The 21,040-nt window shown below is 39.2% G+C and overlaps 1 protein-coding gene across 3 annotated transcripts in view; it reads left to right on the top strand.

Moving 5' to 3' along the window:
- The first annotated feature begins 1,082 nt into the window (after positions 1-1,082).
- The window catches only part of TNKS2 (tankyrase 2), a 63,914-nt gene continuing 43,956 nt past the window's right edge, over positions 1,083-21,040 (top strand). For 2 of the 3 annotated variants that reach the window (XM_059055435.2, XM_059055432.2), the window contains exons 1-6: positions 1,190-1,540; positions 14,122-14,346; positions 16,522-16,617; positions 18,520-18,556; positions 18,745-18,820; positions 19,196-19,290. In XM_059055435.2, the coding sequence (XP_058911418.1) occupies positions 1,342-1,540; positions 14,122-14,346; positions 16,522-16,617; positions 18,520-18,556; positions 18,745-18,820; positions 19,196-19,290 (728 nt within the window). In that variant the 5' untranslated portion in view covers positions 1,190-1,341. Of the gene's footprint in view, positions 1,541-14,121; positions 14,347-16,521; positions 16,618-18,519; positions 18,557-18,744; positions 18,821-19,195; positions 19,291-21,040 lie in introns of all 3 variants that reach the window. The other variant, XM_059055433.2, reaches the window with a different exon arrangement.

Genomic DNA, 21,040 nt, shown 5'->3' with positions numbered 1-21,040 from the left:
AACAAGTTCAATAAAAGACTTTAAAAATGGTCCACACCAGGGCTTCCCTGGTAGCACAGTGGTTGAGAGTCCGCCTGCCGATGCAGGGGACATGGGTTCATGCCCTGTTCCTGGAGAATCCCACATGCCGCGGAGCGGCTGGGCCCGTGAGCCATAGCTGCTGAGCAAAATGGTCCACACCAAAAAAAAAAAAAAAAATCTTTAAATAAAGAAACCCAGCTGATCACTACCTTAAGCATGAGAATTAATTATGTGCTTTTCTTGTTTTCATAGCAAAAAAAATAAATTGCAACTCATTGAACTTTGTCACCAGTATATCCACACCTCAGCCAAAGCAGCATAATATGGAGTTACGAGGGGTCCCTCATTTAGCCCTAAACTAATAACTGTGGAAACGGTAATTAATCTAAGCCATGATTCTCAATTATTAATTTAGAATTGGAACAAACTTTCATTGCTTTCCTAATTTTCTTCAAATGATCTTGGGGTAGGTCATCCAAATTTCCCATCAAGCAACTCATTCATTTCCAAGAAGTGGCCCACAAGAAACAGCAAAGTAGCAGTTGCGTGGAAAGGGAAGAGACAGTGGGGATGGGAGGGGGTTACAAACAAACAAGCGAAACAGAAAAGAAACCCCCAGGAGAAAGGGATGGTGGAAGCTGAAAAAATGGAAGTTTTCCACAAAAGAAGTCCAAAATAATATGCAAGATCGGAGAAAAACTTTCAAGAGTTCTTTTCAGTGTAATAATGAAATTCAGATCAGGAAATCCATTCTTTTTTTTTTTTTTTTTTTTTTTTTTTTTTTTTTTTTTTTTTTAGGAAATCCATTCTTTAAGAAAGACGATAAGCAGAGTCGCTCGACTTCAGCAAAACCCACCACAAAGATGGCGGTGTGACGAAGCCCCCTCGCCTCCCAAAGCCGGAGGCTCTCGCCTCACATTTCCCACAAACCCCTCCGCGCCGCCCCGCTCGCCAAAACCTGCCCGGCCGTCTAGACCACTGCGCACGCGCAGCGCGACGTCACGTGCGCTCCCAGGGCTCAGAGAAGCTGGCAGGAGCGGCCTTGCCAGCTTCCGCCTCCGCGTCCCTTCAGGGGTCGAACGGCGGGTTCGCGGTACCTCCGCCGCCGCCGCCGCCGCGGGGTAGCCGGGGTCGCGAGGCCGAGCGAGGGGCGCGCGGCGGCGCGGCCATGGGACTGCGCCGAGCCCGGTGACAGCAGGGATCCGAGCGGCCCGGGCCCTGAGCGCGTCTCCTCCGGGGGGCCTCGCCCTCCTGCTCGCGGGGCCGGGGCTCCTGCTGCCATTGCTGGCGCTGCTGCTGGCGGCGGCGGCTGCCAGGATCATGTCGGGCCGCCGCTGCGCTGGCGGGGGCGCGGCCTGCGCGGGCGCGGCGGCTGAGGCCGTGGAACCGGCCGCCCGAGAGCTGTTCGAGGCGTGCCGCAACGGGGACGTGGAGCGAGTGAAGAGGCTGGTGACGCCAGAGAAGGTGAACAGCCGCGACACCGCGGGGAGGAAGTCCACCCCGCTCCACTTCGCCGCAGGTAACCGGGGCCAGCGCCACCTCGCCTCGCCCCCGCACCCCACCTGCGCACCCCGGCTCGCAGGCCCGAAACCAGACACAGTGCTCCTCTGCCCCCGCCCTTCCCCCCTGGGGCTCCGGTCCTGGTCGTCTCGATGTCGTCGAGTGGGGACTGAGGAGTCCCCTAGGGGACTAGGGGGAGAGTGTGCCGCACTCACTGGAAGCTGTGGGTTTTTTTGTTCGTTTGTTTGGGCTTTTTTGCTTTGTTTTGTGTCGACAGTACCTGTACCAACTTCCGGTCTTACTACCCTAAAAGGCCTCTACATACTAGAAAGAGTAGGGACGTAGTAGACCTTGTGATTTAAAGGCCAGTTATCTCCAAATCTATCGTTCTTGCACATTCCACTATAACTCTTAAAAAGCCTTTGGGTTACGTTCTTAATGCTTTTGTAAAATGCAGCGATGTGATTTAGGAGAAGCAGCTTAATTGATCATTGACACATTAGCGTTAATAGGTTTACCTGGGTAGCAGTCATTAGCAAGTTTCTGGAGACTAGAACTGGAAAGAGTCAAGTTTGGGAGAATTGATATCTGACTTAGGTTGTGTGCGGGCGGGTAATCTCTGCCAGACACGTACAAATTGGGGTGGAAAGTAGTAGAATGCGAGGAAAGATGGTGCAGGTACTCTAGCTTGGATCTAGAATTTAAATTGGGACTAACCTCGCCTCATTCTGAGATTTAGATAGTTTGAATTACTTTTTTAAAAAGACTTACATCTTATTTCTATAAAGCATTTATATTTTTTACTTTGAGGAAGGATCGTGATTATTTCTATCCTCAAGTGAGCCATGCTCAATCTAAAGTGGGAATAGAGTCTCATACTTCCGATAATGCTGGTTTTTCACTTCGTGCGTTACATGATTGTTTAAAATAGTTTTTTGAAAAAGCAGAAGGGTATGTTTTAAAGCACTCTGGCTTTTTTGGAGTAGGAATGATGAGCAGAGGAGCATAAGGAAGATTTCCTTGTTCACAGACATTGCTTTTACACTTTCTACCAATGGGAGATTTGTTTGTTTTAACCTGTACCTGTTTGAAAATGTAAATAGTACTGGGAGGTATGCTTTCTCCATCAATTACAAATTTGTTGGGTTCCCATTGAGGAGCCTTTTAAGGGAGAAGGTTTGGGGGACCGTCGGTGGGAGAACTATAAACAGCCTGTGGGCAGCAGAAAGGGAAGGGTGAAGAATACCAAAGTCTAATCTTCTGTTTAGCCATTTTGCCTAAAATTTTGGTGATCAGTGCTGCCTGTTCTCAGCTAATTTGGATTGGCCTGCATGTCCGTGTAGTAAGCATTTAAATAACTGATTTGGCAAACCGTCATAACCAACGATATGTAATCCAAGGGGTAGTGTTACTTATATTCTGTTCACTTGATCTGTGGGATAAAAATAACCAAAGAAGATCTTAGTTGATACCTTTCAAGAATTTGTTGTATTAATGAGTTCATATCTGAAAATACTAATATTTAGAGGCTTAAAGATTATGGATTAGCTTCTTATTGACCTTATTCCTCCCAACCATCTCACCCTGAGTTCTGTCCCAACATTGCAAAGTACTTTTTACATAGATTTCATGTTGTTTGTTTAGACTGAAATGGAAAACTTATTTTAGGAACCAACTTACCTCTCACAATTTACCCAAATTATCAGGTACAGGTTATAAGCTTAAGAAGTCAAGGTATAAAAGAAAGTAATAAAATGAAAATTACTAATAGTCTACATTAAATCCGAGCTTTAAAGTCCTGCCTTTAAATTCAGGTGTATTGGAAACTTCTTAAAAATTAGCTTGGTAAATTCAATCTAAATTATTATTAGATTAATGAGAGAGAATCTGTTTTCTTAATTTTTAAATAAGTGCATCCAGCTGCATTTTTCTTAGTATGTGGAGAATATATTTTATAAACTCTTTGTAGGTGGTGAGTTTTTCGTTATGTTAATATGCATGTAAGCAGGTTATTGGAAGCGCAGTGTAGGTGGGACTGTGTAACTGCCTGACCAAGCAGTTTCTTGTGTTTGTACATTATAGGGTAAGCTGTGGGAGGGAAAATTTTTTTTAAGCTGATTAAAGCTTGGAGGTTTTATTGGGGGGTAGGGTAGACATGATTTCATATTTTTGTTTGGATTTCCAAGGAACAGGAACGAAAAATAAAATGAATCACGACAGAACAGATTAGAAAAAATTTGGTCTGTCTTTTCATCTAAATATTTAGTTCAATTAAAGGAATAATCAATTGCCAGTCCTAAAGGAGTTAAGTTCTTCTATCAAATGAAAAAAGTAATCAACATAAACAGGAACTTTTCTCCTATTATTGGTCTAGATTACATTTCTTAGATAAGCATCCTTTAAGAAGTCACTTCTTACGAGAAAAATTGTTCCCTCTTCAATCCCTCTGCCACCAGCCCCCTACCTACACCCCCCCCACACACACACAGAGGATATGAATGAGTTTTTTGTGACACATTACAAAACTTGTAGAGGCAGGTTGGTGGTAGGAAGGCTACAGCTCTAATTTTGCTAAAAGCAATCGCATCTGAAATTCTTGACAGTATAATCCCCCAGAAAACAGCAGATCTCAGTAAAGGAGATTGCTTCTCTGAACTTATTTCTGAAAAATGGAGAGGGACAGAATCTTTGGGAGAAAGTCATCTTGTTGTCCATCATAGCCAAAGAAGGAAATACACAGTGTTCTCAAGAATCTTAGAACTCGGGGGACTGAGCTGTGAGGAATAGAATTACCTGGCTTGAGAATCTTAAATATTCTTTGGAGTGTGCAGAGAGGTATCATTCAGTAGGAAAATATGTAAAATAATTTATTAGGTTCAAGGAATTCAGATATAGAGATGGTGGAAAGCAGATGATACATATGTATGTAGCTAGAGAATGACAAGTTTAAAAAGAACTTGCATTGTTAGAGTTCTACTTAAACAAGGTAACATTTGTTTTGTATTTGTACTGTGTTGTTACTGTTCTGTATTTGTAGTATGCTACTCAGCTATATACATTGAACTAGTCAGACTTAAGTTTATTATATTCAGTTATGTGAATTGCATATAAGAGGGGGTTTTTTGTTTGTTTGTTTGTTTGTTTTCCCTGGAAGAGGGAAATGGAACTAGAGCATCTGGAACTTATTATGCAAGCAACTGATATGAAAACTAGAGTTACTTATTCTAGAGATGAAAGAAGACTAAGGTTAAACAGTGTTGCTATCTTCACATATGTGTAAGATAGTCAAGTAGAAAAGTGAGAGGATATGACTCCTCGGGCCTTGGCAGTCAAAACTAGGGGCTAGTAGGTGAAAGGTTACAAGGAGTCAGACTGCCTTTAACAATCCGTCAACTGTGGGATTGGCTGGAAGTCTCCAAACAGTGGTTGGATTGGCATCTTTCAGAGATGCTGTAGAAAGGATTTCTGTATAGGGTAGGCAATTGGACCAGTAAGTCAGAATCTGACTGGTATAAGAAAGTGGAACAATTCCTCCAACTTAAGATTTTAACAACTCAGCTACCAAAGATATAATAGCTTTTGTGATTGCCATTGATATCCTTTCCCAAAATGGTGCTATTGAAGACCTCCAATAATGTTTCAAACGTATTTCCTTCTTTTGGCTGTAGGTCACCATCATAATTATGGGAGATGCACAAAATGTACCCACATTTCTTACCTAGGACTAGAATTATAGACTTTTGTTTCCAGGATTGGTTTTTGCTGTGGGGAATAATTAAATTCTGCATCAGTAGAAAACCCCAGTGTCAAATAAAAACCAGTCTATTTAAGAATTCAGAATTTTTTTTTGACTTACCAGATCTCCCAGTATATTATCAAAACTTGAGTTATACCTTTTTCCTCAGCTCTTGATGGATTTAGAGGTAGGCAGTTGACTTCAGTAACAACCAGTCTGGAGTACTTGTTTCAGTATTTCCGCATTCAGGTTGTTAGAATTTCATCACCCCAGAGGCCATGGCATCCTTTTCCAAGTTTCTTCCACTCTGACCAGATTATTTGTCCCAAGTTGAGCTAGGCAAAACCTTGTCCCTTGTGTTCCTCATTCTCAAGAAATATACATGGGAAGTACTTTTCCTGGATCTTAGTAAACTAAAGTTAATAGTAAATGAGAAGTATAAAATGATATCCCTTAAAAAAAGCTGACAAGAGTTTTGGCTGTGTAAGTCAAGCTGAAGGCTGCTTGATTATACATTGCCATCTCCTAGGCCACAGGAGCCTTCTCTGTTTCATGGCATTTGTTGACATTTTCTGTTTCTGAATGTTTCCTTCTTACAAAGCCCTACATGATACCAGCCTCCCTTTAGGTTGGCAAGACATCACTGTCATTTCATATTGGACCAGCTGATCATCAATGGCCCATTCCACCTTTGGACTGTAAAAAGGGGGAAGTGCTGGCTCTCAATGAAACTTTCTAAGGGTCTAAGTTGGTTTCTCTGGTGACTTCCAGTGCTTCACAGCTTTCTGGAAGCCATTCAGATGAAAGCATGTTTCCAGTAGAGCAGCAAAATATGATACTGTTAACAATAGTCATGGTTGGCAAGACAGTTCCTGAGACTGCTAAAACTGATGGCATCTAGACTATAATGAAACTTGACAAAAGAGAAATTGAATAGACTACTTTTCTTAGTCATCACAAATCATTAACTTCATATTTTCTGTGGAGGTCATTTGCTTACTGTTCCAACAAAGTATTAGCTATGCACCAAACAAATGTTAACAAGTCCACCTATATACCAGTTACTGGCCCTGTCCAGTAAACAGAAGTGAACAGGGGACAATGCCGGCCATTAAGTAACACAGTTTATTGATCAGTAAATCTGCTTTTCAAATAAGCCTGTTTTGTTTCATTGTCAGTGCTTTATAGCGGATTCAAACTCGGTGTATGATTTCATCAGGATTTTCATGTTTGAAGATGAGTGCTATTCCATAATTATAAAATAAACCACAGTGTATCCTGAGCAGCCATGACTGCTAACTGTAGGCTTCTGATTCCTTTATAAGGAGATTCTTAGGATATGAAGATTGGCATTGACTCTAAGGATATGCCTATTCATGTTTTACCTGGCCAGTGAGAGCATGAACAGAATATACCTTGCAAAACTATTTTTTCTTCAAGAAATGAGTACTTAACAGAAGTGCTTTGAACTATTCTTGACACTGTAAGAATGGGGATTTTATCAGGAATTAGCCCTCAGAGTTTGGGAAGCCATTTAAAGCTAAGGTTTCCCCAAACTTCCAAAAGTAGAAGATTTTAAAATTTGAAATAGCTACTTGCTGACCCCCTCTAAATAATTCCTTTCATGTCAAGAAGTGGCTTCAAACATTCAAAATCTCAGACTCTTATCTACTGTCTCAGGATAGCAACATGACCTCTGAACACATATTATATAGTCCTTACACTGTGACTTGGAAAACATGCTGATCTGTCAGTCAGTCTCCAGATGGGTGTCAGACCTCTTAATGGCTAGGAAATCATGTTGATACAGTTATTGAAGTAGAAGTCATCTGTGTCTTGGACTGTTGGTAACTATGTAGATAAAATCACCTTAACCGGTTCTCCCGGCATCTCCTCCCTAGCTAAAACTTCAATTTCAGTGTTTAGTCAGACACATCAGTATCCATTCTCTCTCTTCAGCTCTGGTTTGAGGCAGCTGTCTTCTCTTCTCAATGGTATTTTAACAAAAGCCTACACTTGACCTTTCTTCAGCTTGATCACTGATCCTTTGGAACAGATATCTTCCTAATTGACACTATCTGTTGTAACAACTAGATGTTCTACTACACCTATTGCTGTGCCCACCTCACACTCCTTTTTTGGGAAGTTACTCTGTGAGTCACCATTTTGACTACTTAAGATGTGTTGATTACCACTGAAGAAATAGTGATCCTTCTCAAAGTGCTTGGGCACATCAAGTAACTTTCCAAAGAAAGAGGTACCTTTACTAATTTTTCTTTATTTTGATTCCTTTTTTCTTACTCTCCAACCTAAGTCTTTTTTAAAAGCTTTTCTTCCAGGTGGGTGCTGCGTCACTGGGATAGCAGAGCCATTGACTGGGGCAGCTGTGGGTGGCTCACTTGGGAGGACAGTGTGATCAACGGTACCCAGGCTGTAGTAAGGAAGATTCAGGTCAGAGCATAGTGGCAGCAGATTTGGCCTTACCCCCCTTTAAATTTTCCCTCGTGGCTTCTGCAGTGCCATTCTTTCTTAGTTTTATTTCTCAGTCTCCTTTTCTCATACTGTGATATATTAATTCAGCAAATACCAACAAATTGCTTTGTGCCATGCAGTGTGAAGGACACTGGGGAAGTAATGATGAACTAAGATAGGCATTGATCCTCCTTTTATGGAACTTGAGAGTCCAGGAGATAAGTACTAAACAGTAATTACAAGTTTTAATAAGTGCCAGAGGTTACTGCTGTGAACAACAAAGACAAAAACTCCTGTGTTTTTTTCTGAAGTTTGCATTCTAGTGAAGGAGAGGGGGAAACCAACTGAATTGAATGTGTGGGTGTGCAGAATGGTCTGCTGTAAATAGAATGCTCAGGGATGGCCTTCTTAAGGTGGAGACATTTAAACAGATTAGACAATGAGTAGAAATGAGGGATGCAAAGAGCAAGGGAGGAGTCCAAGCAGGCAGGCAGCATGTACCACTGAAGTAAGGTTGGCATACTTGATGAACTGAAAGAAAGCTGGATCACAGCTCAGAAAGGGAAGAGTGGTATGAAATGAAGTTTGAAGAAAGGCGCTAAGGGCCAGTTCATGCAGCAGACCTTTTAGGCCACAAGAGCGTGATTGAATTTTATTCTAAGCAGCAGTGGGAAGCCAGTGAATTATTTTAAACAGGGGTATGATATGATGGTTGTCTTTAAAAGATCTCTGGGGGCAGAGTAGAAATGAGAGGCCCAATTAAGGAGACTTTTGCAATAGTTCAGGCTGGAGACAGTGGGTTGGGGCAGTGTTGGTGGAATGAAGAGAAGTTAGGGAACATGTTGAGTCTGAGATGCCTTTGAAATACCCAAGTGGAGATATGTCCAGTAAACAGTTTGGAATTCAGGTGAAAAGTCTAGACTGGAGATTTAAATTTGCGGGTTGTGTATCTATGTGGTGCTTAAAGCCATAGGAGAAGATGAGATCATCTAAGAGGGGAAAAGAGGGTAGAGAACTGAGTCTTGAGGAATCCTGGCATTAAAAGTTGGGTGGAATAAGCAAGAAGCCCCCAGGGAAGTAGGATATGTCCAAAACTTGAATTCCTCATCTTTTGCCATGAACCTATTTTGGCTGCAGCCTTCCCCATCTGAGTTGATGCCAACTCCACCACTCCATTTCTTAATCCAAAAACCTTGGAGTCATCCATGACTCCTCTCTCGGCCCCGCCCTCTCTTAACCTCCTCACTCTTACCCCCACCCCACGTCCAGTCTGTGAGCAAACTGTGCAGGCTCTACCTTCAGAGTTCCCAGAATCTGTTACTTAATATTCTGACAAGTTCCACCACATTATGGTCCAAACCACCATAATCTCTCATCTACTTCTATCCTAAACCCCCTTAAATCTAGTCTCAACACAACAGCCAGAGGGTACTTTTCAAATATGAGTCATATCATGTAATTTACCAGCTCAAAACCCTGCAGTGACACTCCCTTTTCCCTCACAGTAAAAAAGCCAAAGTTCTCCTCAAGCCTCTCTAGCTGGTCCTCATTACTTCTAACCTCATCTCCTGCTATGCTACCCCTTTCTCACTTGGCTCCATTTACTCTGGCCTTCTAACTGTTGGTCAGTAGGGCTAACACTCTTTCAGGTCTTTCATCAAATATCACCATCTCAGTAAGGCCTATGGTGACTTCCCTGTTCCATTTTATGACCCACTGCATACACACACCCTGATCACTTCTTATTCTACTCTTTCTCTAATTACCTTTTTTAAAAAAATATTTATTTATTTATGTATTTGGCTATGCCAGATCTTCATTGCAGCACACGGTATCTTTGGTTGTAGCATGTAGGCTCTTAGTTGCAGCATGCATGTGGGATCTAGTTCCCTGACCAGGGGTCGAACCTGGGCCCCCTGCATTGGGAGTGTGGCGTCTTAACCACTGGACCACCAGGGAAGTCTCCCTCTAATTACCTTCTAATGTACTCATTTTGTGCATTTGTTTTTCATCTCCCCCACCTCCATAGAAGTTCCTCAAAGGCAGAGATTGGGTCTGTTTTGTACACTAGTATGTCCCAGGCACCCAGAAAAGTGTCCATTACATGGTTGATATTGCCTGATCATTTGTTAAATGAACAGATGAGACAAGGAAAACCCAGGAGTGTGTGATGTCATGGAAACTCGGAGAGATGTTTCACAAGGGAGGGAGTAGTCAGTTGTTGAATGTTGCTGAGAGATCTGGTCAGATGAGGACAGACGTGTCTTTTGGGTTTGGCAACATTGTAAGTGGCCTTGATGAAAGCAGTTGTAAGGAAGAAGCCAGACTGGATTTGGGAGAAAAGTAAATAAGAGAATTGGTGACAATCCTTAGAGGTTTGAATATACAGGGGAGCAGAGAAATGGAAAAGTAAATTCAGGGAGAATGTTTTTAATAAGATGGGAGATACAGAACATGTTTACATACTGCTGGGAATGATCTGGTGGAGAGGGAGAGACTGATATTAGTGCGAAGACCTTGAGAAGGTGAGCAAGGGCAACAGTGTAGAAGGGATTGATCTTTGATAGAAAATACACTTTCTTCAACAACACAGAAAACTTGTAGTGCTCTCTAGTCAATTTCATTCATTTTCTTGCGTGGCTTCAAACACCATCTTTATGGTCAGGACTTCAAAATGTCAGTTGCTAGCTCATACTAATTTCCTTAGTTGAAAATCCACAGAACCTTCTACTTACTGGGCATTTGTTCCTCAAACTAAGCATTTCCAAAAACAAATAATCTTGTCTCACAAAACATCCTGTTTTACTTTGTGTCTCAGATATCTGATAGTCATCTCTTTTCCCCAAATTAAAGAAGTTGCCAGATACTGTCAGTTTTCTCTTCTGTCTTTAGTTACTCCTGGCAACATTGTGTGCAGTAGCAAAAGATTAGACTCAACCTAACTATTCATGAGAAAGGAACTTGTTAAATTTTGGTACTTGCAGTCAATAAAATGTGTGCTGATAGGAGTTGATTTCTAGCATGTTATTAGTTTTTTGGGTTTTTTTAAGGAAGATGCAAAACGGGTTTAAAATATACAATATGTTAGTAGGTATTTGCTTGTCCTTCAGTGACAATTGATGTGTTACATAGCAGTATTTTTCATACTGTTTCTACAAGATGCCTCTGGAATTGGGGGATAATTTCCTTTGGGTCTTTGTGAAGGAGAAGGCAACAGATTGAACCTGAATAGTATTGTTTTAAATTGAATTCAGTTAATTTGCAACTTTATGAGTGCCAGCTATGTACCAGGCATTGGGTATTTTTGCAGTGAACGAGACACATTGGAATTTTATATAGGATTTCATTAGAAAATGCTGACTCAAAAAGGCTTGTGTGCCCCCATGTTCACTGCAGCATTATTTTTCTTTCTTTTTTAAAAAATTGAAGTATAGGGCTTCCCTGGTGGCGCAGTGGTTGAGAGTCCGCCTGCCGATGCAGGGGACATGGGTTCGTGCCCCGGTCCGGGAAGATCCCACATGCCGCAGAGCGGCTGGGCCCGTGAGCCATGGCCGCTGAGCCTGCGCGTCCAGAGCCTGCGCAGTGAGAGGCCCGCGTACCACACAAAAAATAAATAAATTAATTTTAAAAAAAAAATTGAAGTATAGTTAATTTATAATGTGTTAGTTTCTGGTTACTGCAAAGTGATTCCATTTTATATATGTGTGTGTATATGTATATATATTCTTTTTCATATTCTTTTCCATTATACTTTATTACAACATATTGAATAAAGTTCCCTGTGCTATACAGTAGGACCTTGTTATTTATGTTTTATATGTAGTAGTTTGTATCTGCTAATCACAAACTCCTAATTTGTCTCTCTCTCTCACACACACACACACACACACACACACACACACACACACACACACACACACCCGTTTCCCCTTTAGTAACCGTAAGCTTGTTTTCTATGTCTGTGAGTTTGTTTCTGTTTTATAAATAAAGTTCATTTGTCTCATATTTTAGATTCCACATATAAGCGATATCATATGATATTTGTCTTATCCATTCATCTGTCCATGGACGTTTAGGTTGCTTCCATGTCTTGGCTGTTGTAAATAGTGCCACTGCATGGGGCTTACTTGGTGGCGCAGTGGTTAAGAATCCACCTGCCAATGCAGGGGACACGGGTTCGAGCCCTGGTCCGGGAAGATCCCACATGCTACAGAGCAACTATGCCTGTGCGCCCCAACTAATGAGCCCATGTGCCACAGCTACTGAAGCCTGCGCGCCTAGAGCCCATGCTCCACAACAAGAGAAGCCACTGCGCTGAGAAGCCCGCACACCGCAACAAAGAGAAGCGGCGCCGCCGCCGCTCACTGCAACTAGAGATCCGACACAGCCATAAAGGAAGGGAGGGAGGGAAGGCAGGGAGGGAGGGAGGGAGGGCCACTGCAGCGTTATTTACAATAGCCAAGACATGGGAAAAAACTTAAGTGTCTATCAAGGGATGAGTGGATAAAGAAACTGAGGTGTATATACACAATGGAATATAATTCAGCTGTAAAAAAAAAATGAATGAAATCTTCCATTTGCAACAATATGAATGGACTTTGAGGACATTATGTTATGTGAAATTAAGTCCTGGGGATGAAATGTACAGCATGATGACTATAGTTAATAATGCTGTATTATATATTTGAAAGTTGCTAAGAGAATAGATCTTAAAAGTTCTCATCACAAGAAAAAATATTTTAACTATGCGTGGTGATAGATGTTAACTAGATGTATTGTGGTGTCCATTTTGCACTGTATACAAGTATCAAATCATTATGTTGTACACCTGAAACTAATACAACCTTATATGTCAATTATATCTCAGTTTTTTTAAAGGCAAAAAAATTTTCATTAAATCTATTGCCTGAAAGCAGCTTGAAAAACACTAGTCTATAGGACAAAATCCATACACCACCTTAGTGTGGCTTGTAATGTTCTTCCTCATCTGGCTTCTGCCTACTTGGGCATTCTGTGTCCTGGCTACTATGAATGATTAGCTCTTTCACACTTCAGTGCCTGTGTACATTTTATTTCTTCTGCTTCAACTGCAGTGCTCTTTCCTTGCTTAGCTTTTTCCCACTCCCTATCTCTTTTCTCCTCACCTCACTTCTCTCCTCTCATTTTCCTAATGATCCCTTCATTTTTCTGTAAGCCTTCAGCTCACATGTCATCACTGGACTCTCCTTTGGGATAGTCCTTCCTGTTCTCGGCTTTCCCCCAATTAGGTATTCTCTTCTTTGAGTTCTAGTAGCATTTTCTATATACCTCTTTTATGACAGTTACAGTATTACTGTTTCTCCACATCCTAAATTGTAAACCTTTGAGGGTAGGGAGAATCAAAGATCAAGAATAGGGAGTATCAAAGACACCCACCTCTGTGACATAGAGCTTAGAATATTTAGACAAAACAAAACAGTTAATCTCTTCAGTTATCTAACTCTTCCCTCAGTTGCAGTCAGGCCTGCCTCAGACATACCGTTGCTTTCTCATTCAATTCCACTCTAGTCTTCTTAGAAGGACTACATTCAGGCTTGGTGGTCTTAAGAATATTCTGATAAAATTTCAGATGAATGTAAAGGTCTTTTCTCTCTCTCCCAATACACAGGTATGTCTCCCCATCTGCTTTAACATATGCCTGAAATCCCTTTCTTTTTACTATTAACTGTAAAAAGATTTTAGGTGCTGTTACGTGGGAATGGTAAAAGATCGAAACTCGGTACTAAATCTATTAACCAGTATAAATGAGTTGTCAGACTTTTTTGGTTTTTTCCTTATGGGGGCAGTTGCAGCAGAACTGTGGGACATGGGTTTCTAAAGAAGGCCTCTTGCCTGGGCAGAAGTTGCTTGTGTTGTGCAAGTGGCAAAGTAGGGGCTCCTTTGAAGATACCTCATATCACACTTCTGCCTAGTATCACCTCTCTCTATCTTCACTACATAGACAAATACAAACATTTTTGTTGCTGTCTCTTAGTCCCCCAGTTCAAAGGGATTCTAGCAAGAGTTGGTTAGTGTATACTTTGAATACCTGAAAATGTCTACACACAAAATATGCAGAACTTGTTATTTGCAATTAGGAATGCTATTGTAGAGTGGGAAATGTTTGAACTTTGGGCTTTCAGTCACTAATTTCATAACCTTCCTCTGAAGTTAGTAGTAGTACTACCTAATGCATTGGAGAGACCCTTTGACTTTCTAATAAAGATTAGTTTAGTGATACATTTCATCAATGAATTCTTGAATCTGCTACTGTTTTGCATCCAAAAATATTTTAGCATGGCTTGTACTTACTGATTCTAATTTGATATATTTTCTTTGGAGAACTTAAATGTGTATCATTTGTTTTCTTCTAGGTTTTGGACGGAAAGATGTAGTTGAATATTTGCTTCAGAATGGTGCAAATGTCCAAGCACGTGATGATGGGGGGCTTATTCCTCTTCATAACGCGTGCTCTTTTGGTCATGCTGAAGTAGTCAATCTCCTCTTGCGACATGGTGCAGACCCAAATGCTCGTGATAATTGGAATTATACTCCTCTCCATGAAGCTGCAATTAAAGGAAAGATTGATGTTTGCATTGGTAAGACTGTTTACATTCCAGAATTTTTCTGAAATAGTTTGTAACTATTCTCGATCTTAATTGAATTCATTTGTTAATGTGATCAAATTCTGCCAGGCTGAATTTAAGTATTTAAGAACACTTCATGATTAATCCAACCACTGTTTAGTGAGTGTCTTTTTGTATGTGGTACTGAGCTTAAATATTTTAGAGAATAGAGTAGTACAGAATTTCTCTTCTCTAGAAATATGGATTCTCTTGGGAATGACACACACAAAGAACCAGATGAAGGCGTGGTGGAAGTGAACAGTGTTAGAGGATAATGAGTGCAGTGACTGGGCTGGAGTTGAGTCACTCCTTCCTGAGTCTTCCCAGGAAGTACTGGGGAGAAAGGTCAAAAAGGTAGGTAGTGACTTCTTTATAAGAAGCTTCGGATTCCAGGGTAAAGAGCTTGATATTGTTATGTAGATGGTTTAGAATCATTGATAACTTTTAAGGAGGGGACAGTGTGGTGAGATCAGTATATTTTAGAAAGAGTGATCTGGTAGAGGGCTGAGTAGAAAGGATGGCATTAGGGAGACTAGCTAGGAAGCTATAGAATAATGCAGATGAGAAATGATGAAGGCATGAACTAGGGTGGTTGTAGGAGAGTAGAAATGGCAGGATAAGTAAAGAAGCATTTGAAGGAAAAACTGTCAGTCATTTAGGATACTTTAATGAATGAAATAGGATTTGCTTAACAGATTGGTCACTGACAGAAAATTATACGTGAGAAGGCTGCTTTTTTGAGAATTGTCATTAACCCGGTATTAACTTTTCTGAGCTTAAGAGAGTCAGAGATTTTGGACTGCTACCTTACCTCTATTTCCTGATGCAAAACAGGGACACTTGAAATCCTTGAGACAGATAGAAAACCAGTTCTGTGCACTAGGAAAAGTCTAGGGGCTCTATGCTAGACTTAAATTGTTCTTTCTCTCTCTCCCAGCCCCCCACCAACCCAAATTACTTTATACTGAAGTCATGAGCTTAGTTTAAATTAGGTTAGGTAATTTATAAAGATTAGAAAAGGATTACCTAGTAACATCTGTACAGTTCTCCTTTCCTGTGTGTTATCTTTTTTTGGTTGTTTTTGTCCTTTGTGTTATCTGCCCTCTGCTCAGAATCCTTTTCTGGTACCTGAGTTTCAGGCATATAAATAATTAGCTTTAATAATGTAGGGTTTTCCAAATATAGTTATAGATCTGCACTGTCCAGTATGGTAGTTGAAGACTTGTAATGTGGCTAGTTCAAATTGAGATGTACTGTAAGGGGAAAATACATACCAGATTTCAAAGATTAGTACAAAGAAAAGGAATGCAAAATATCTCAATTTTATATTGCTTACAATATAAATGTAAATATTGAAATGACAATATTTGGAGTATATTGGATTAAATAAAATATGTTAAAATTAACCTGCTTTTTGTTTTTATAATCTGGCTGCTAGAAAATTTTAAATTACATATGTGGCTCACATTTTATTTCTATTGGACATCACTGTTAGAGATAGGAGTACAGTGGAATGAACATTAACCCTATAAAGGAACAGGAGCTGAGCTTCCCTCTTTGCATGTATTTGCCTGTCTTTCCCCAGCTGCTTATTATAGAGTGTGATGGAATATCTTTATATAACCAAATAACAATATGTACAGAGTATAGCACAAGTCTTTTTATGCTTTTTGGGTTGTAATGTAGCAGTTTTGATTGGGAGTTTGTTAACTCTATAAAGTTTTTTTCTTTTTCTTTCTTTCTTTTTTTTAATCCCGCAGATCCCTATTCCTGGGCTATTCACAGCTTTAGAAATTTAATTTTTGCTATTATAGAGTAATCTTTCTAGGCAGTGTTCATTTGGTATGAGAAAACAGAAAACAAGCTTTCAAGTAAACTTTCCTTTTAGTTCTTTATCTGTCCTTAGTCACTTGTTTAGCAAAGGAAAATCTGACATTGAGCTTAGGGGAGATAAATTAAATGTGTCTAATACATTAAATAATGGAATATTTTATATATTCTTATCTTTAAAATATAACATTTACCATACTATCAGGATATAAAAAGTCTTTACTTTGAGACTTCTGGACCAGAATTTTTGAGAAAATGATTTATTAAAATCAGATTGTTACAATTACCATTTTGAAAGGTAGTGTTGCTGTTTTGCAGTGCTCTTACAGCATGGAGCTGAGCCAACCATTCGAAATACAGATGGAAGGACAGCACTGGATTTAGCAGACCCGTCTGCCAAAGCAGTGCTGACTGGTAAGTCTACATACTCTCTTTGGGTATTCTGGGAAGAATATAAAGAATGAGCTTGCTAGGTAGACAGTCAGTTAATGACGTCAATGAGATTTTTTTAATAGTATCAGTTCAGTTGCTATTCTATTTTGCATCTGAACAGTTGACATTTGATTCTTGTCTAAGGAAGGTAAAGTTTTGTTTTGTTTTGTTTTGTTTAATTAGCTTTTAAATTTGTGATTCCTGCCTTATTTTGGGGGCAGGGGTGGTAGATAATTGTGTGTTAGTAATCATTCTCTTGCTTTTCTAAACAGCGGATTCTGGGCACATCAATTTCAGTACCATGAAGAGTGAGAATTATTGTGTTCTACTGGAACATATTCATGTGCTTGGAACATATTAAGATATATAAGGCTGTGGTCCCTAGGTTTAGGTTTATTTTACACTGTCAGGCTTCTTTGAGTGGTAGTATCTACTTCACATATTTTCTCCTTTATCAGAGTATTTCCTCTGAAGCAACTCTCTGCCATATTATTTTTTGGATTCTTATCTACTGTGTGATCACCATTAGAATTATGTCTAATAGTCAAGAGCTTGAGGGGCTCTGCTGTGAGCTTTTGTGCTTGGGCTTTGTGATATTTCTTCTGGTATTACTGAGAAAATTTAGACTAGTCCCCTAAAAGATTTCTAGAAAAGTGAGCTATTGTAACCAACAATTCAGTGTTCATTTCCTCCTTCCCTATTCCATGCTATTCCCTACTTTTACCTTTTGTAAAAATCAAGGCTCAAAAGAAGCCTTGCACAGCAATCAGTATACAATTCATATTGTGGACACCAGTTAGGATTTCGTTTAAGCAAATAAATAAACACTTTATTATGTTAATTTAAATTGTATCGATTTTAAAGTTTTTGCTAATATTCATTTGTAAATATAAAGGCTATAGGCATAAGTTTATTTAGTCCTGTTTTTTTGTGTGTATATATATATATTTTTAAAATTTATTTTATTTATTTATTTTTGGCTGTGTTGGGTCTTCATTGCTGCATGTGGGCTTTTCTTTGGTTACAGCGAGCAGTGGCTACTCTTCGTTGCAGTTCGCGGGCTTCTCATTGTGGTGGCTTCTCTTGTAGCAGAGCATGGGCTCTAGGCATGCGGGCTTCAGTAGTTGTGGCTCGCAGGCTCTAGAGAGCAGGCTCAGAAGTTGTGACGCACGGGCTTAGTTGCTCCGTGGCATGTGGGATCTTCCCGGACCAGGGCTCGAACCTGTGTTCCCTGCATTGGCAGACAGATTCTTAACCACTGCGCTACCAGGGAAGCCCTATTTGTATATATTTAAAGCAGCATTGTAATAAAACAATTTTAGTGTAGAAAAATCTTCTGGATTCATAAAAATGTTAATGATTATGTTCCATTGGTGATGCTATAGAGTATCTTTTGTAATTTCTGTGGTATCATTTTATTTTTATATTGGATTTTGTTTTCTGATTTTGAATGAAGTTGTGAATGCATTTTGTCTGTTAAACAAATAACATTGGTTTTATGAAATTTGAGGAGTAAAAAAGAAATGGAAAAGGTTACCCATAACCTACCCCCTAAGACAAACTTTGTTAAAATTTTGATTTATTTCCTTCTTGGTTTTCCTCTTTCTGTGCATATTGTTTTCATATAGTTGTGGTAATGTTTCATTATATAACATTGAATCTCTTTTTTTCACTTTCATAACAAAGGTATTCTGTCTGTCTTCATATAAATACTTTTAAACTGCACAGTATTCTGTTGATTAACTGTTTTCCATTTATTGGAAATTTATTTCCAATTTTTTCTCCTTTAATATAGTTCACTGAGCATCTTTATGCATAAAACTGACATTACTTTTGTAATTAATTTTTTTTAAATTTCTGCTTTTTTTTTCCCCTAATTCACAGGTGAATATAAGAAAGATGAACTTTTGGAGAGTGCCAGGTGTGTACTAGTGTTATAAATATGTATCATAAATATTTCACATTTTAATTTTTTTATTAATTTATTTATTTATTACAATAAGTAAACTCTCTAAAAGAGAATGAATTTTTTTTTAATGGTCACATACATGTCTCCAGATAGGATCTGATAAAGAATACAAATTGCTAATACATTTTTTTGTGTGCTAGGAGTGGCAATGAGGAAAAAATGATGGCTCTCCTTACACCATTAAATGTCAACTGCCATGCAAGTGATGGCAGAAAGGTACTTCCTTTTGCAACTAACTTTGTGTGCATCTCCTGGTAACATGAAATTATGCTTTTCTTTTAACTTAAAACATTTGACAAAAATGCTGATATTTTCTTTTAAGCAATAATTTGGATTAAGTCTTAACCTTAGTAAAACTTTGTTAATAATAAACATTTAGGTAGCTTCCTATTTGCAATAGTGAACTTATAAACTATTATACTATGCCTTCGGTATATATGTTGGATTTTGTAAAACCAGATTATTACTATTATTTAGGCAATGAAGTTATAAAGGTTTTTTTGGATTTCTGATTTTATATTTGGATTTTTACCTTTTCATGCATATTTTTTAGCTATTGAATTTCATTAATTTGTCTGTTTAACATTTCAGTCAACTCCATTGCATTTGGCGGCAGGTTACAACAGAGTAAAGATAGTACAGCTGTTGTTGCAACATGGAGCTGATGTTCATGCTAAAGATAAAGGGTAAGTAAGCATTTAAACAAAAATGAGGATTTCTTAAATGTTACTGTCCTTGTGATTATCTCTGTAATCTTGTAAAAATCATATTTTTTACTAAACAGCATAAAACATTTATTGAGCTTTTATAATATGCAGATTGCTCTGAGAGCACAGGGAATTATAAAACCTTAAGGCCACCACCATAGCTCTTAACGCTGTACTCTAGGAGGCATGTACTCTAGGAACTTATACCTAACAGTATAAGTTCTCTACTAAATGTGAAGTGATAAATAGAAAGGGATAGCACTTACAGGAGTTCTCAGGAGGTAATGCTCAGTGCTGGCTGTAGTGGTTGAGAAAACCTTCAGGAGGAGGTGATACTTGACCTGGACTTAGTTCAAGAAAGCAGAGATTTTAGGAAACATCACTCTGTGCAAGAGAATTGATGTGAGAGAAGGTGCTAAAACAGATACTGCAGCATATCTTAAGAAACAATGACTAGACCAATGTGGCTGAAGCCTATGATTAATATAGGGGAGAAGTAAAGGTTAGGGTTGGAGAAATAGGTAAGAACCACCTTTTAAAGAACTTGGCATTCTAGCCTAAGGAATTCAAGCTTGATTCTGTGAGCCACAATAGCTGTTGCAGGATCTTAAGCAAGGGGAATGATTCTTGGAAAAGAGGAGTTTTAGGAAACACACTCTGGCAGCAATATGTAGGGTAGATTGAAGAAGGAGACTAGAGGCAAAAAGAGCAGTTAGGAGAGTGAGCATTGTAGGGGTTCAGGCGTAATAATATCTGCAACAGTAGTGGCAGAGGAAGTGGAAATAAAAAGAAAGCACAGATGCAAGAGATATTACAGTGTAAGAATGGTTAAGTTTTGTTGAATATCTGGATGTGATGAGGGAGAATAGTAGAGATTATTACATTTCATATTCTGAAGCTGAATGAGTGAGACCCAACGATACACATACTGAAATCCAGTAGAGAAAATTAATTATCCTGGAGGGGGGAAACATTGCATTCACTTTTAGAAGTCTTGGTTTTATGAGATGATGATGGGAACTCGGGTGGAGGTAGCTAGTAGATAGTTGGGAATGAAATTGGTGCTCAGGTAAGTAAGAAATCATAATCAAAATGGTAAGGAAAGCCATGAGCCTCTACAGAGAGGACTGATAGAACCAAAGACTAAGCCATGGGTGGCCATCCCTCAGCAGCGGCCATCATGATGATGTCTGTGGTGATTAGTGAGTGATTCCCAAGGAGGAACAACTTACAGATAAAATATAATTAATATATAATTATAATATATAATTAATATATAGTTATATATAATTAATATATATATTATATATATAATTATAATATAATTCAGGATTTTAAGGTTCTGCTGTACCTTCCTATATAGAAAGTTCTTCCTCCATTGCCGTCATGAAGGAATTGGGTTTTATATTAAGGAATATAGCAATTTACCTTACAGAATCTTTTAAAAAATAAAGTTTTAAAGAAGAGCCAGTGTTTGAGCTCTGAGTTTGGAAAAGATGTGTCGAAGTCAGAAGGGAGGGAAATCTATCCCATTACACCCAGGGGATACTATGGAGTTCAGGGAACTTTAAGTGGTTTAGCATACTGTTATCAAAGGATAAGGCTGGAGAGTCAGATCGTTGTATGCCAGGCTAACCAGTTGGAGCCATCATTTGAAAGCAAGGAAGTAGCAATGAAGGACATGAAAACGAGAACTAACCATATCAGATTTACCTTTTAGAAAAATCTG

This window comes from Kogia breviceps, chromosome 2 (genome assembly GCF_026419965.1).
Source record: "Kogia breviceps isolate mKogBre1 chromosome 2, mKogBre1 haplotype 1, whole genome shotgun sequence".
NCBI classification, from domain to species: Eukaryota; Metazoa; Chordata; class Mammalia; order Artiodactyla; family Physeteridae; genus Kogia; species Kogia breviceps.
This window is presented reverse-complemented; position numbering and strand designations above follow the sequence as displayed.